General features: G+C 34.5%; 1 protein-coding gene across 1 annotated transcript; it reads right to left on the reverse strand.

Annotated features, from left to right (window-relative positions):
• Positions 1-7,193: 7,193 nt before the first annotated feature.
• On the reverse strand, positions 7,194-11,976 carry LOC110465889 (glycyl-glycine endopeptidase ALE-1-like). The gene is made up of 3 exons (XM_021522028.1): positions 11,869-11,976; positions 9,252-9,314; positions 7,194-9,101 (listed from the first exon to the last, which is right to left on the reverse strand). Exons 2-3 carry the CDS (start codon positions 9,301-9,303, stop codon positions 8,641-8,643), a joined length of 513 nt encoding a protein of 170 aa, XP_021377703.1. The 5' UTR covers positions 9,304-9,314; positions 11,869-11,976; the 3' UTR covers positions 7,194-8,640.
• Between the last annotated feature and the right edge of the window lie 927 nt (positions 11,977-12,903).

Below are 12,903 nucleotides of genomic sequence, written 5' to 3' on the forward strand. Positions count from 1 at the left end.
TGATACTTTTTTATCACACACCTTTTATCACTATGACAAATAGTAAAGAGAACAGTAAAATTAACATATTGTTGTTACAATTTGTATCAACGTAGCTGCAACTGAAGTTAAGGATAACAGATAGTGGTACAGCAAATCCTATACAAAATATGATTTTCCCAATAATAATAATAATTATGATATAAAACATTTGATATAGTTAACATAAGCCACTCTAAAACGCTTTACAGTACAAAGAGTATACAATTAGCATATACATTAATCAATACAATTTTTGGGGAAATCGCAGGAGCTGCCTTATCAGGCGCTAACTACTAGCCCTTTGTCACCTGGCTAATATCTCCCTATGTGTGTATGCCTGCGTATGTGCTCGAGATGTATTGTGATGGTTTGTAGTCGGACCGTGCTTCAAACGGTATCTTTTATAGTGCCACCTCACTTGAATGCTTCAACACAAATACCGCAACATACACCCCAGACCATTTTATACTCCCCTGGGTTGTTGGATTTGTGTGGGCAGGAGAAAAACACTTTCTCTGATATTCCATTCGTACGACGACTTCGAAGATCAAACCCGGTCGCCTGCGTGAAAGGGCGATGTGTTAATCATGTAACGTGTAGGGGTGTCCTTACAACCCTGGGTCCGTCCTTAGTATATACTTGGGATGTACTGTACTTTAAACTATACCGGCGCACTGGCTTGGTCAACGCCGTCGATGAAAAAGAAATAATTTCTTTATGATACAACAACAATAACAATATCTAATTTATACTGAATCAATATTATGTGCACTATGATTGTTAATTGCAAGGTAAATATATATAGAACAATAACTAACAACTCATGCTCACTACCTGTCAGCGAATAGGCAAACACACTCGCCCCTGATTCTATCACTCGATTTCACACAGTGCAACAGTGTACACCTGCGCAGTTGTCAACACAGCGCAACGGCACTTATACAGTGCGCAGAGTAACGGCTCCAACCTTAGCAGTTGTCTGTTCCGCGCAAAGGCACTTATGCAGTGCCAAACACCTACACTTACTCAGTGTTCTATGTAATACTGGGAGAACAAATAGCTACCCAGAGCCTTGTCCAGGCTCTGTTGTCAGTTGTTCCGTTGCATCTTTATTCCGGGTGTCCCTACTATCCTAATTCATGATTTTAGTATTACCTTTTATCTTCGTCGTGTAAAACTCCCAACTTCAGGTGAATAGTCGAAGACCGTCGATCAAAAGCCTAGCTTACTAGTCTGTCGCCGTTTGTATACCAATGGACTATACTATCTCAGTGTAAATCAGGTTATTCCATTTCCCTTACTTCTAAGTCACGAGTATGTTTGACTATAATGTCCCATCTATATACAAGTAACAAACACGCTAACTACAGTGATCTATACTTTAATTGAGGCACACGAAGGGGAAATTAACATGAATCAAAACATCGTTACAATCACTCAACTAATCCGCCCTATATGATCAAAGGGAGATCACTCATGTAACAGATCCATTTTGCATTGAAAATAATGTTTTGACAGACCCTTAACTTTTCTCCTGTAATTGATTTCTATATATCAAATAGACGAGGACAAATAACTGCATCTTGTCTTATTTCCAGAGTAGCGAAGCTCAGGATATCAATTAGTCATATCTATATATGGTATCCAATGAAATTGTTGTATACTAGAAATTATCCAATAAAAGTTTACATAGTGGCATGAGTGACCTATGAAATACATTTACCCCTAGAACTATTATAGGCTGTTACATTTCTAAGAAACGTTTTCTGTTTTGTCTGCTCTTAATTCTCCATACTAGCATATCATGTTTCAAGTAACTCAACAATAACAGTTCATCTAAAACATGTCCTTAAAGCAGGGAGAAATGAATTTACGAATTCGCTTGTTTGCATGGACTTCTTTTACATTTAAATACATTTGTAATGATCTAATATATATTATCCCATACATATCTTTACATGTCTCTTTTACAATTAAACATACCAAATTGTAGGAGTTGGGCATCTCTTATAATTAAAGATGTTTAAACATAATCTAAAAATACATTAAGATTTATCTAATTCTTCAGCAACGCGCCTTTAGGTATTAAAGTTAGGTTGGCTTGTCATGTGAAGATGCAAGCAATCATGGATCCGTAATTATTCCTTCATAGGAGGTGTTGTTCACACGTAACACATTTCAATAACAAAGAATAATATGTATCATTACATTAAACTATTTAGGGTCCATGATTACTCTATTTTCAGACAGCGACATGTTTTTGTTTTGTTATTAGAGCTAGTCAATGTAAACAGGCTTTTAATTAAAGGATTTCGGCCAAGATGTTTTACTTTTTGTAAAAATAAGCGAACTTGTCATTACAATTTAATTAATAACGAATCATCGTTCAACGAGCGTTCAGAAGTGTCCCGTTACCTAGATATAGGCAACCAAAGGTGACCGCTCCTTACTGGTGAGAATTTTAATGAGCTAACCGGTCACGTGGTACTTGTGACGTCACAATGGCGGATTTGGGTCACTGGTTTATATAACAGTAGCTTTGGTTCAGGAGCTACACCTCCTATTGATTCCTGATTTAGTTTCGATGAACACGTCTGACAGTGTGATTCTTGCCGTGAACTACATACTTAATATAATTCACTATACATTTAAGCCGAAGAACGGACGAAGACAAATAACTATTGACGTAAAAATTGACATTGGTTGACGATTCTGATATGGCAGGGACGTAAATAAGATAAACATACAGAACAAGCGGTTCAAAGAATAAAACTTCCATATATTACTTGATTTAATACAAAATATTTTTTTTTTACATAATAGCAAGTTTAATAATGTTGCGACCTTTTTAAAGTCATAATCTACTGTAATTATAATTTTCTGAAATCTGCTGACAAATAGCTTGTATTCCTCCTTCTTAATACCCCGTGTACCGTTACATATCAACACATCAACGTCTAAAAGTGATAGTTTTACCAAATAACTTTTGCATCTCAGATTGATGTAGTATTAGAACACGTAGAAATGGAACACATACACTTTCATTCAATTTGGTTTCGTCATAATATCAAACTTAGATCACACTGACAAGTTAACACACGGGGTAGTATATTTTAATTGTTTACCAATTTATTGCTGGTGTCAATCAAACTCACTTTCACGAACAAATATAAATAGCATGACAGTTTAAAATGTTTGTTTCATTGAAATATTGCTTTAGATGTCGGCTGAAATCGGGATACGAAAATGAAAATGGCCCTTCCCCACTTCAGGTATTTATTTATTTCACTTAAAATCACTAACATGCATGTCTGTTTGTGTGGGTTAGGAACTATTTTCCCCTCTCTAACGATGAAATATATGGAAGAGTGTACCGTTCTGAGATGCTATTTTCCTATTCCGTTCAAAAAGGATTAAAATACTGTAAGTTATATAAAAAGGATTAAAATACTATAAGTTTTATAACATCTTAACACATAATCAAACAGCTTTCCACTCGTCACTCAGTTGTGGCTTGAAGTAATTACCCAAACCGCAGCCTTTAACAAATATTGCGCTATATTCTGTTCAATTTTTCTTCAGAAAAGAAACAGGTTCCTAAATATCCACTCATCGCTAGCTTCAAATTATACGTGAAATTCTAACTCGAAAAAAAAAAGAATTCTGCCTCGCTCTAGTTGGTGATATTCAATTCAACTATGCTTCATAACATTGGTTTTGTGTGGGGGGTTTTAACACTATTTGTAATCAGGAACTGGATTAGTTTGGATTTATTGACGCTCTCAGTTGACACGTATATGATAACATTGGTTCTGTGTGGGTTTTTTTAACACTGTTTGTAATCAGGAACTGGATTTGTTTGGATTTATTGGCGCTCTCAGTTGACACGTATATGATAACATTGGTTTTGTGTGGGGGGTTTTAACACTATTTGTAATCAGGAACTAGATTGGTTTGGATTTATTGACGCTCTCAGTTGACACTGACGCTCTCAGTTGACACGTATACAAATGTATGATAACATTGGAAACTTAATTCTAAAAAAGGTGTGAAACAACTCATCGGGAAATCTTGGATCCACCCCTGAAGATATATATTTTTGTTAAAAAAACCTATTCAATAAATGTTCTTGTTGATATTTTGAAATTTTCCGTCATATCAGTTTTCGGTCCAGGTTACTAGCCTAAGGTTAAACGCATGTAAAAAACGATTTAATTCTGTTGAAATTGCCTGTAGTCCTTCCAACAACATTTTTCCTTTCAACATTGAGGACAAAAAGAAACGCGCCGGTACACCAATCTACATGTGTTAGTTGGAGGATCGGTTATGCCATGACATTAACAGGTAATACCTCGGGGTAATTGATTTACCTTCGAATTCACAGGTAGGTATTGTAAATGACCTTTGGCTATGATATAAACTGGTAAGAACTACAAAAAATGAACATGCCTTTTTTCATGTATATCATTATTATGTGTATTAGTGTAATCTCAGCTAGAAGTTACTATATTACGATATTGTTGATGCTGGCCCGGAATTAGATTTCAGTGATTCAAGCTTGAATGTTTAACCTCTCTTTCAGATAGGAACATTATTGTCGGGTGTTTTTTTTGTCTATTGATGATTTTACCCATGCAGCATGTTTTGGTTGATGTCATTATTTACACTGGGATGCAGAGAATATTTAAAGAGCGTGTCAAAATGGGTACACGTAATGAACAAGATATCGGATAGGCTGTTCCGCTGCGCAATACGTGACCTTCTACCAAGTTCAAAATATGCATGTTCACTAGGCTGATAACGATGGGGCGTCACCTGGCCTGTCCATCATCTGAATACCGAGAGAGACGGGGTTCTGTGACTACACGTATTATTGCATCACGTGACCTTAAAATATGAATTATGAAAAATCTTGGTCAAAATCCTTTAATACCGAACGTTAGATAAATCATGTATATTATTTTCTGAACAGAATAGGCCCCTCTTGATGCAAGATACATGAAACTTTATTTAAAGTCGCATACATGTAAACAAAAAAACATTAGCTCTTGAGAGCTATTATTGCGACAAACATATGTAAAATGGTAGGGTAAATGATATAAGCAAGGATAAGGCAGCTCACCTTGTGGCTTGTCACATTACTTTTGTGTAGAGATAAGTGACCAATTGCTTGCTTGCTTAAGGAATCACGATTGAACGGCCTTTAAAAATCACCACATGTAACAATCATATTGATCACTTATTACCAAATCATGTACCTATATTCAGCATAATTTGAAATAACTCCTCCTGTATCCCCTCAGCTTACTTCTGACATAGAGCTGTCCCACAAATAACGGAGCGCGCAATGTTAAACACGTGGCATTTTTAGCTCACCTGGTCCGAAGGACCAATGTGAGCTTATGCCATACCGTTACGTCCGTCCGTCCGTACGTCAACAATTTCTTTAAACGACTTCTTCTGGTTGGAATTCAACTAAATTTGACTGAAAGCATCCCTAGGTGGTGGGGAATCAAAATTGTACAAATGGTGGGGCTGACCTTCCAGGGGGCTGAGGGGCGGGGCCAGGGGAAAAAAGACGTTCTATTGCATTATTGTTGTCATGTGTGAGTGTGATGCATTGCTATTTAATTTTGAAGTCAAATATAACAGAAGTTGCTAATTCTGCTTATTTGCTCAACGCATTTTTGTGAAAATTTGGGATAACATTTTGCCTTGATTTTGAAAACGCTGCTTGCCTGTCCTAGCGTATCAATACCGCAACAAAGGCCTACTCGTCTGAAGGTTTTTCGTTTACACTTCTAAACAATCGAGATCAGTACTCAACTCATTTTATATTGGTTATACGAAAATATGAACGTATAAAAGTGTTTTTCGTTAATCTCCTTGGGTGACGCTACGCATGCGCATTTTTCTATTTATATTTAGGGCATCCTATTATCGCGTGGTTTTGTTTTGTAATAGTCTTACGGCTCATCGACTTGCCTGAGAGTTTATATAATTCTTGAGAATTCATATCATGCTTGAGAAGTAAACATTGCCTGAAATTTTGTTCATCGTTCTTGAGAACTCTTCCAACAGTTTTCATGCAAAGTTCTCGAAAATTATGTACTCGATACACATGTTCGCGGAAGTTGTGCAACTTTGATTACTGTTTGATCTGTTATTTCTCCTTTTTATATTTATTAACAAGTGTTTGGGCCAGAGTGGGAATCAGACTGGATGGGAGAGCGGGGGATAATAGTCAACCATCCTGGTGACAGTTCAAGTTGAAGTTCCAGTGTTTGATGACCGGGTAACTTTGATGGTTAGTAGTTCTAAGTTTTAAAATTAAGTACTTGCTCTTGAATGTATATCAGTATTCGTTTTGGCATCTATAATTGCTTTATTTTTATTTCACCTTTTACATTCCATTATTGTTCATGTCCAAATATCTGACAACGCCTCCTTCTGTACTTACAGTTCTTTGATCTCTAAATTTTTTAACACGGTGCCTGTCAACCTTCTTTTTTGATGTCACACAAATCAGCCATACAAAACGTCTGGTTCACGAAACTTAAAGTGTTAATCGAAACTGACAATGAAAAATCCCATTCGTAGTGTTAAAGGACAAGATTCGTATGTAAGAATGAACAACTTTCTTCAAACGTCGCAACATGGAGAAATGTTCCACACCGTTAATGTCGGGGGAACCAGTCCGATATTGTCTCGTCGATCGAAAAATATTTGTCAAGGCGAAGTCCAAACAAACATATTTTGTGTCCATAAAGGTGACAGTTACAGCAATGATGATCCGGTCTGAGACGCAAAACAACTTGCGAAGTGTAATTCGCTGGGGGATTCAGTAACAAACTGTTTGAGTATTGCTGATAGTTTCGAGGTTAAATAGTGTTTTTGCCCATTTTCCTGACAATAAAAACATGGAATCGATTCATTTCATATTTCATAAAAAATCATTTGTTTTAAATCATGTTTTTTTTTCTTTCAAATTGCTTAATCTTAATCTTAATTAAAGAAACAATCAAACTCGTTCCAATTGTTTAGACTGCTGAGCTTTTTTTTTTTGTTTTTTTTTAAAGATTGTAATTATGATCGACTGCCTTTGTTGTTTGCAGATATCTGTGAAATCGGGTGAGAATTCTGTCTTTTGAATGAAAACACCAGAGATTACAGCATTTTGCAAATTTATTGTGTTAACAATTCTCTTTCAGTTCTTTTAGTGTGTAACATGAGGGAAGCGCCAATACAGAAATGTACCCCCGAAGGATATTGCTTTCGTACTTTTAGATTCAGTGCGAGAACTCACAAAGATTTCACAGCGCTAAACTATCTATTTAACATTAATCTATTTGTTTTCATGATTCATAATGACATTACAGATTCCCAAAATATCCAGAAACTCAAGAGAACACTTCTTGTTATCAGATATGTTTCTCTTAAAATGCATATGGACCGAATCTTATGAAAACATGGGGAAAAAAGACTTCAAAACAATAAAAAAAAAGTTTCATTTTGTACTTTATCAAGTTAAAATACAAATAGTTACAAAAATATAAAAACTTCCAATGATCATTATTATTATAACTTCCTTCTATTTTATAAATGACTAGACCGTAAAAGATTTTAGAATAGCTAATTGAGAGCTCAGATACTATGTAAGGCGGAGAGACAAAAAATCACTATTACGGGAAGGAAGAATTCTTTAAATTGCAGTTAGTTTTTAAATCTTATATTTGTTTGTCAAAGAATTGATATTTTGAAAACCATTGCTGACTATCGGTATCGAGAGTTATCTCTATCAAAAATTGTTAAGATGATATTGTGTAATGTTTGATTTCTCTTTTATAATATCCCTTTCGGTTTATTTAAAATCACAAACTGAATTCAATTGAAGAAAAGAACTATTTTCTTTATTTTGAAAAACAAATACATCCAACTAACTGTTATACCAGTCAAATGTACAATTCAGTTATAATGGGTGAAAAACCGCTCATAAAAAAGTAACGTTTCATCATGGAACAGGTTCATAAAACGCATGTAATGTTTTTTTGTTTTTTCTTAAAAGAACAGCTGTTTTCCTACAACAGCTGACAGAAAATAAATCCCTTCTTCCTAAGATATACTACTCGAAGTCAATCAAATCTAACACGACTTTTGTCTTATTATTTTAATATATTCGACATGACATTTAGTTCAAATCATCTGTTCTAACAACAGTTTTACATGTATCCTTCATAATTCTACATCTTTGGTACATTTCTAAAACAAGGGAAAATACATTTTGCAAGACCTTATTAATACCTGATACATACAACTGATATAACTCCTTTATAATTCAAATATATAAAGTTTCATTAAAAGCATTTTATCCCCATTATAAAAATAAATAGTGACTCAACCCCTCCCCACCTCGTAAGCAGTGTCGTTTTAAAACAACACACCATATAGTCATGTTCGATACATGGCTATAAGTTATTTTTATGATACCAACTTCAACTCAACTACCATTATCAGTTAAACAGCTGCAAGAAAATTAGTCAACTTATTCAGAAGCACCTTTAGTAGTCCATCAACCTCCATATTCAATCACACAAGTGCTTGTAAATCCGTTATCCTCTTTTACAGAGATACAATGGCTGGAGCATCAGCCTCCCTCTTCCTCAGAGAAACAATGGCTGGAGCATCAGCCTCCCTCTTCCTCAGAGAAACAATGGCTGGTGCATCGGCCTCCCGCTTTTTCAGGGAAACGATGGCTGGAGCATCTGCCTCTCTCTTCCTCAGAGAAACAACGGCTGGAGCATCAGCCTCCCTCTTCCTCAGAGAAACAATGGCTGGAGCATCAGCCTCCCTCTTCCTCAGAGAAACAACGGCTGGGGCATCAGCCTCCCTCTTCTTCAGAGAAACAACGGCTGGAGCATCAGCCTCCCTCTTCCTCAGAGAAACAACGGCTGGAGCATCAGCCTCCCTCTTCTTCAGAGAAACAACGACTGGAGCATTAGCCTCCCTCTTCCTCAGAGAAACAATGGCTGGAGCATCGGCCTCCCGCTTCTTTAGAGATACAACGGCTGGTGCAGCGAAGGCTACAAAGGGGAAAAAAGATCGATTATTTGAATTTAATTTATATTTTATTTTAATGAATTTTAAATAATAAGTTATCAGTATAATAGCTTAAAATATATTTATTAAGTATAAAGAGTTAGTATTTTTTTTTAAAGCAATTGTAAACTCACCAAAAGTACTCAGACACAGCACGGCCATGAACGAAATCCACTGAATTTTCATGTCTGATTGTTCTGAAACAATGAAACGACACAGTATAAAGCACAACCTCGTTAATCAATCCACTCAATATTTAAGGACAAAGTCCCTACTCTTAATCGTCTCAAATGGTAGTTGTTATTCCCTGCTTACTGTTCAGCAATTAAGGGGAATGGCAACACCTGGTTCACCCGTTGTCAGTATAATGGAATCGGGCGGAATGCTGTGATGGCTGCCTTCGGCATGGTATATCAGTGAGATGGCACTATAAAGTCGGCATCAGATCCGCGCTATCACAAGGAGGCAATAACACCAATATACACAGTCTCTTGCACACATACACACATGCATGCTTACACAACACTTACGGAGACACGTTCTTGAATGACCTTGGCTGCTACAAATGGGACGTTAAATAAAATAAAACTTATCACGTTCACAGTCCAGATATATGTATTTAAGCTGGGGAAGATGGTGGCTAGATTATCAAATCTCCCCTTACTAATATTAAAAGTCAGTGATACACATTTTAACGCACGCGTTTTTGAGGTATATTTCTTTCTCGGTGATGGAATTCAAAGCTACATATATATATATAAATTTAATTTCTTTTTGCGGAATGGAGTTAAATTAATTTGATCCTGGTATCACTCTACTGGAATAGCGATATGGTTACATTAAAGTGATCGATTGTTTCCGGTTTCCGGAAAAATAAACAGAGTATCGATAATGCTTGCCTGTTATAACCAAAATTTTATGAGTGTGACAATATAAAACTAATCGTTAATGTCACCTATATTTCAATAATATGGCAGATTATAATCTTCCAGAAAAAAAAACATATGGTATTAAACATGATACTCATTTAATTCCTATTACATGTATTATAATTCTAAAGCCTTCAGATAAAATTATTCAACAGTTGCATCTAAAAAACGTCGTATTAAAATTAAGGCTTTGCACCATTTGGCATAGGTAACTCAAAGATTTTTTTATTATTTTTTATATTTTCTGTTAAGTTTTGTTTACAAATAAATGTTATACATCGTGTAATTATACAGTGTCGTGTATGTGGCAAAATCACCACTTTTTATCGTCGCTTTATATAAATAGGAAATGCACTTCAATAACTTGAGTTATTAATTGATATCTAGCAATGCGTAAATGACGTTATTGATAAAACTTGCCGCAACGAATATAAAAGTGTGGTTAACCCTTCATCTGCTCAAAACCTAATATCGGCAAGTAAGAATGTTTCATATTACAGTTTTGCAACAAAGATATTGAAGTGTTTGTTCCAAACAGTTTTTGAATTCGAGATTTCATTATTAATGGTGAATTATATTTTACGTTGAATATTTATAACAATCCCAGCAACAAACATAACAAATACAAAGCGACTTTGAATAAAGCGGTACTCAATTTATCACATTATTTAGAAGCGTAAGAAATTACAAATGTACCTTGTGAACAAAAGATTAATTCATTTGTAATATTGGATACTGGTTTACCACACCATTCTTCCTTTGACTATAGTTAAAGCATTATGAAATAAAATGTTTGTAAAGCAAAATGTATACATTGTATATACTCTTAATACAAGTATCATGAATTATCGTTATACTTTGGATACATATTAGATATGGTTGTTTTGTTTTAAAAGAATCGGCATGGAAAACCGACCACATCTTGTTTATCAAAGTTTATCAAAAGAATCTTGTTCATAGGAAATTTAACAAAAATGTGTTGGTGAACGAAAAAATATATGGAATTAATTTGGCCTGAGCTAATTGCTTAAACTAAAACTATTAATTTATTATAAACCTGTACATCTTGTTAACATTAATATTATGTTCCAGTTCTTGTGTTTGTACACAAATTAACAATTGAAACATTTAGGAACTAAAGAGCTTTTGACAAAAGTTCGCTGTTCTCTGCAATACAATACTTTCATTTTAAAAAGCTTGATCGCTTTACAAATACAAAACTAAAATTCGGAAACTTATGTTCAGGATTAATACAAATGTTTAGTAAAAACCCAAACAATTATTGCGAAAGTTTAACTTCTGTGTAAGAATTTTTTTTACTTTTTTGCATAACCTAGATTCTTGAATTATAGGTGACATTGTTGCTGCTTCATGCATAGAAAACAGGTTTTTAACTCGACGATAGGCAGTTTTAACAAACTCTTTTACACAACTTTGAACGTTCTTGACACAAAATAAAAAAAACCCAGTTTAAATGTAAAGATATAAATGAAAACTCCTATAGCATCATTAACAATTTAAAATACAGTTTGTATAGATAATAAGACAATTTAATTGAATTCATTTTTGCAATTGCAGTACTGTTAAACCGAATTTCATTATTTACTGTCATAGTATAATAATATAACCTAAACTTCGGCATCAGTCACTTGGCTACTGTTTGCCTTAGTTTAACAAAATTTTAATTATTTATATAAAACATATATTGATTTATTTACAAATTTAAAATTAGTTCATGATATATTTACATTCGTTCAGTATATACATACATAAATAGTACATTAGCTCATTCAAATTAATTTTTAATTTGGAAAAGTCTTACCTTTTCAAGCTGGTAGTGTCTTTATCTTGACAAAATTGTCGGAGTGAAAAGCAGGGATTATAACGATTTTACTTAGATCCGCATCAGCTTTTATAGGCAATTATCAGGTACATGTCATCTTGGGTTGGTAAAACACATTATTTATGCAGTTTAAAAGAAACCATTAAGCATCACCTTCAAGTCGACATCACTTATCATGAACCAATAAAAATATTCCAAGTGATTTATGTGAATGTCCATGCCATCAGACAATGCCCCGCCGGACAGGTACATTAATGTTGTTTGATAACCACATGTGACTAAATTATTAAGATTTAGCACACGAATATAGGATACACGTTCCTGGCATTGGTAATTAATTCTTCGAAATTTCGTAATAATGCTGAAACCGCTTTCCAAGAAAACAAAAACATATATATATTGCTACTCTTTCCTAAAAGAAGTAAAGGGCGCCGTCTATCCTGGTAAACATCTTTGATATTTTGTCACCAAACGTTTTTAAGCTGTTTACATAGCTCTACCATCAAATGGATGTAGGTTAAACTTGTTGTAGTGTCGATTAGTTTTATTTTACACGAATAACTGTCTTTCTGTTTGAACTGGTGTGCATGTTACTATTTTAACAGTTTGTAACGTAGTCTTATAAAGTACAACAATTGTTCTCATCACCTGTCGTTGATTTTGAAGCACTGCAATAATCTTTTTAATTTTTCGAAGCAATTTAAATGATAAAAGATAGATGGATATGCATATCAACACTATGAAACAACCTGCATGTACTTCCATAGCTCCATGAACCTGTTATTCATAAACGCCCTGAATATGACCTCTGAAGTTTTAAAAACCTTACATATATATATATATATACATAAATATGTATTTTCATTTTCATACAATAATATCAAGTACTCTCAGCATCTCTATCAATTCTATAAGTTTGAATTCATGCTTGTTGCTAGGCTTGGTTTGGTTTTGGTTTAGTTTTGTTTAACGTCCTATTAACAGGTAATGTAATTTAAGACGTGCCTCCATGTG

This window comes from Mizuhopecten yessoensis, unplaced genomic scaffold (genome assembly GCF_002113885.1).
Source record: "Mizuhopecten yessoensis strain PY_sf001 unplaced genomic scaffold, ASM211388v2 scaffold11103, whole genome shotgun sequence".
Classification (NCBI taxonomy): domain Eukaryota; kingdom Metazoa; phylum Mollusca; class Bivalvia; order Pectinida; family Pectinidae; genus Mizuhopecten; species Mizuhopecten yessoensis.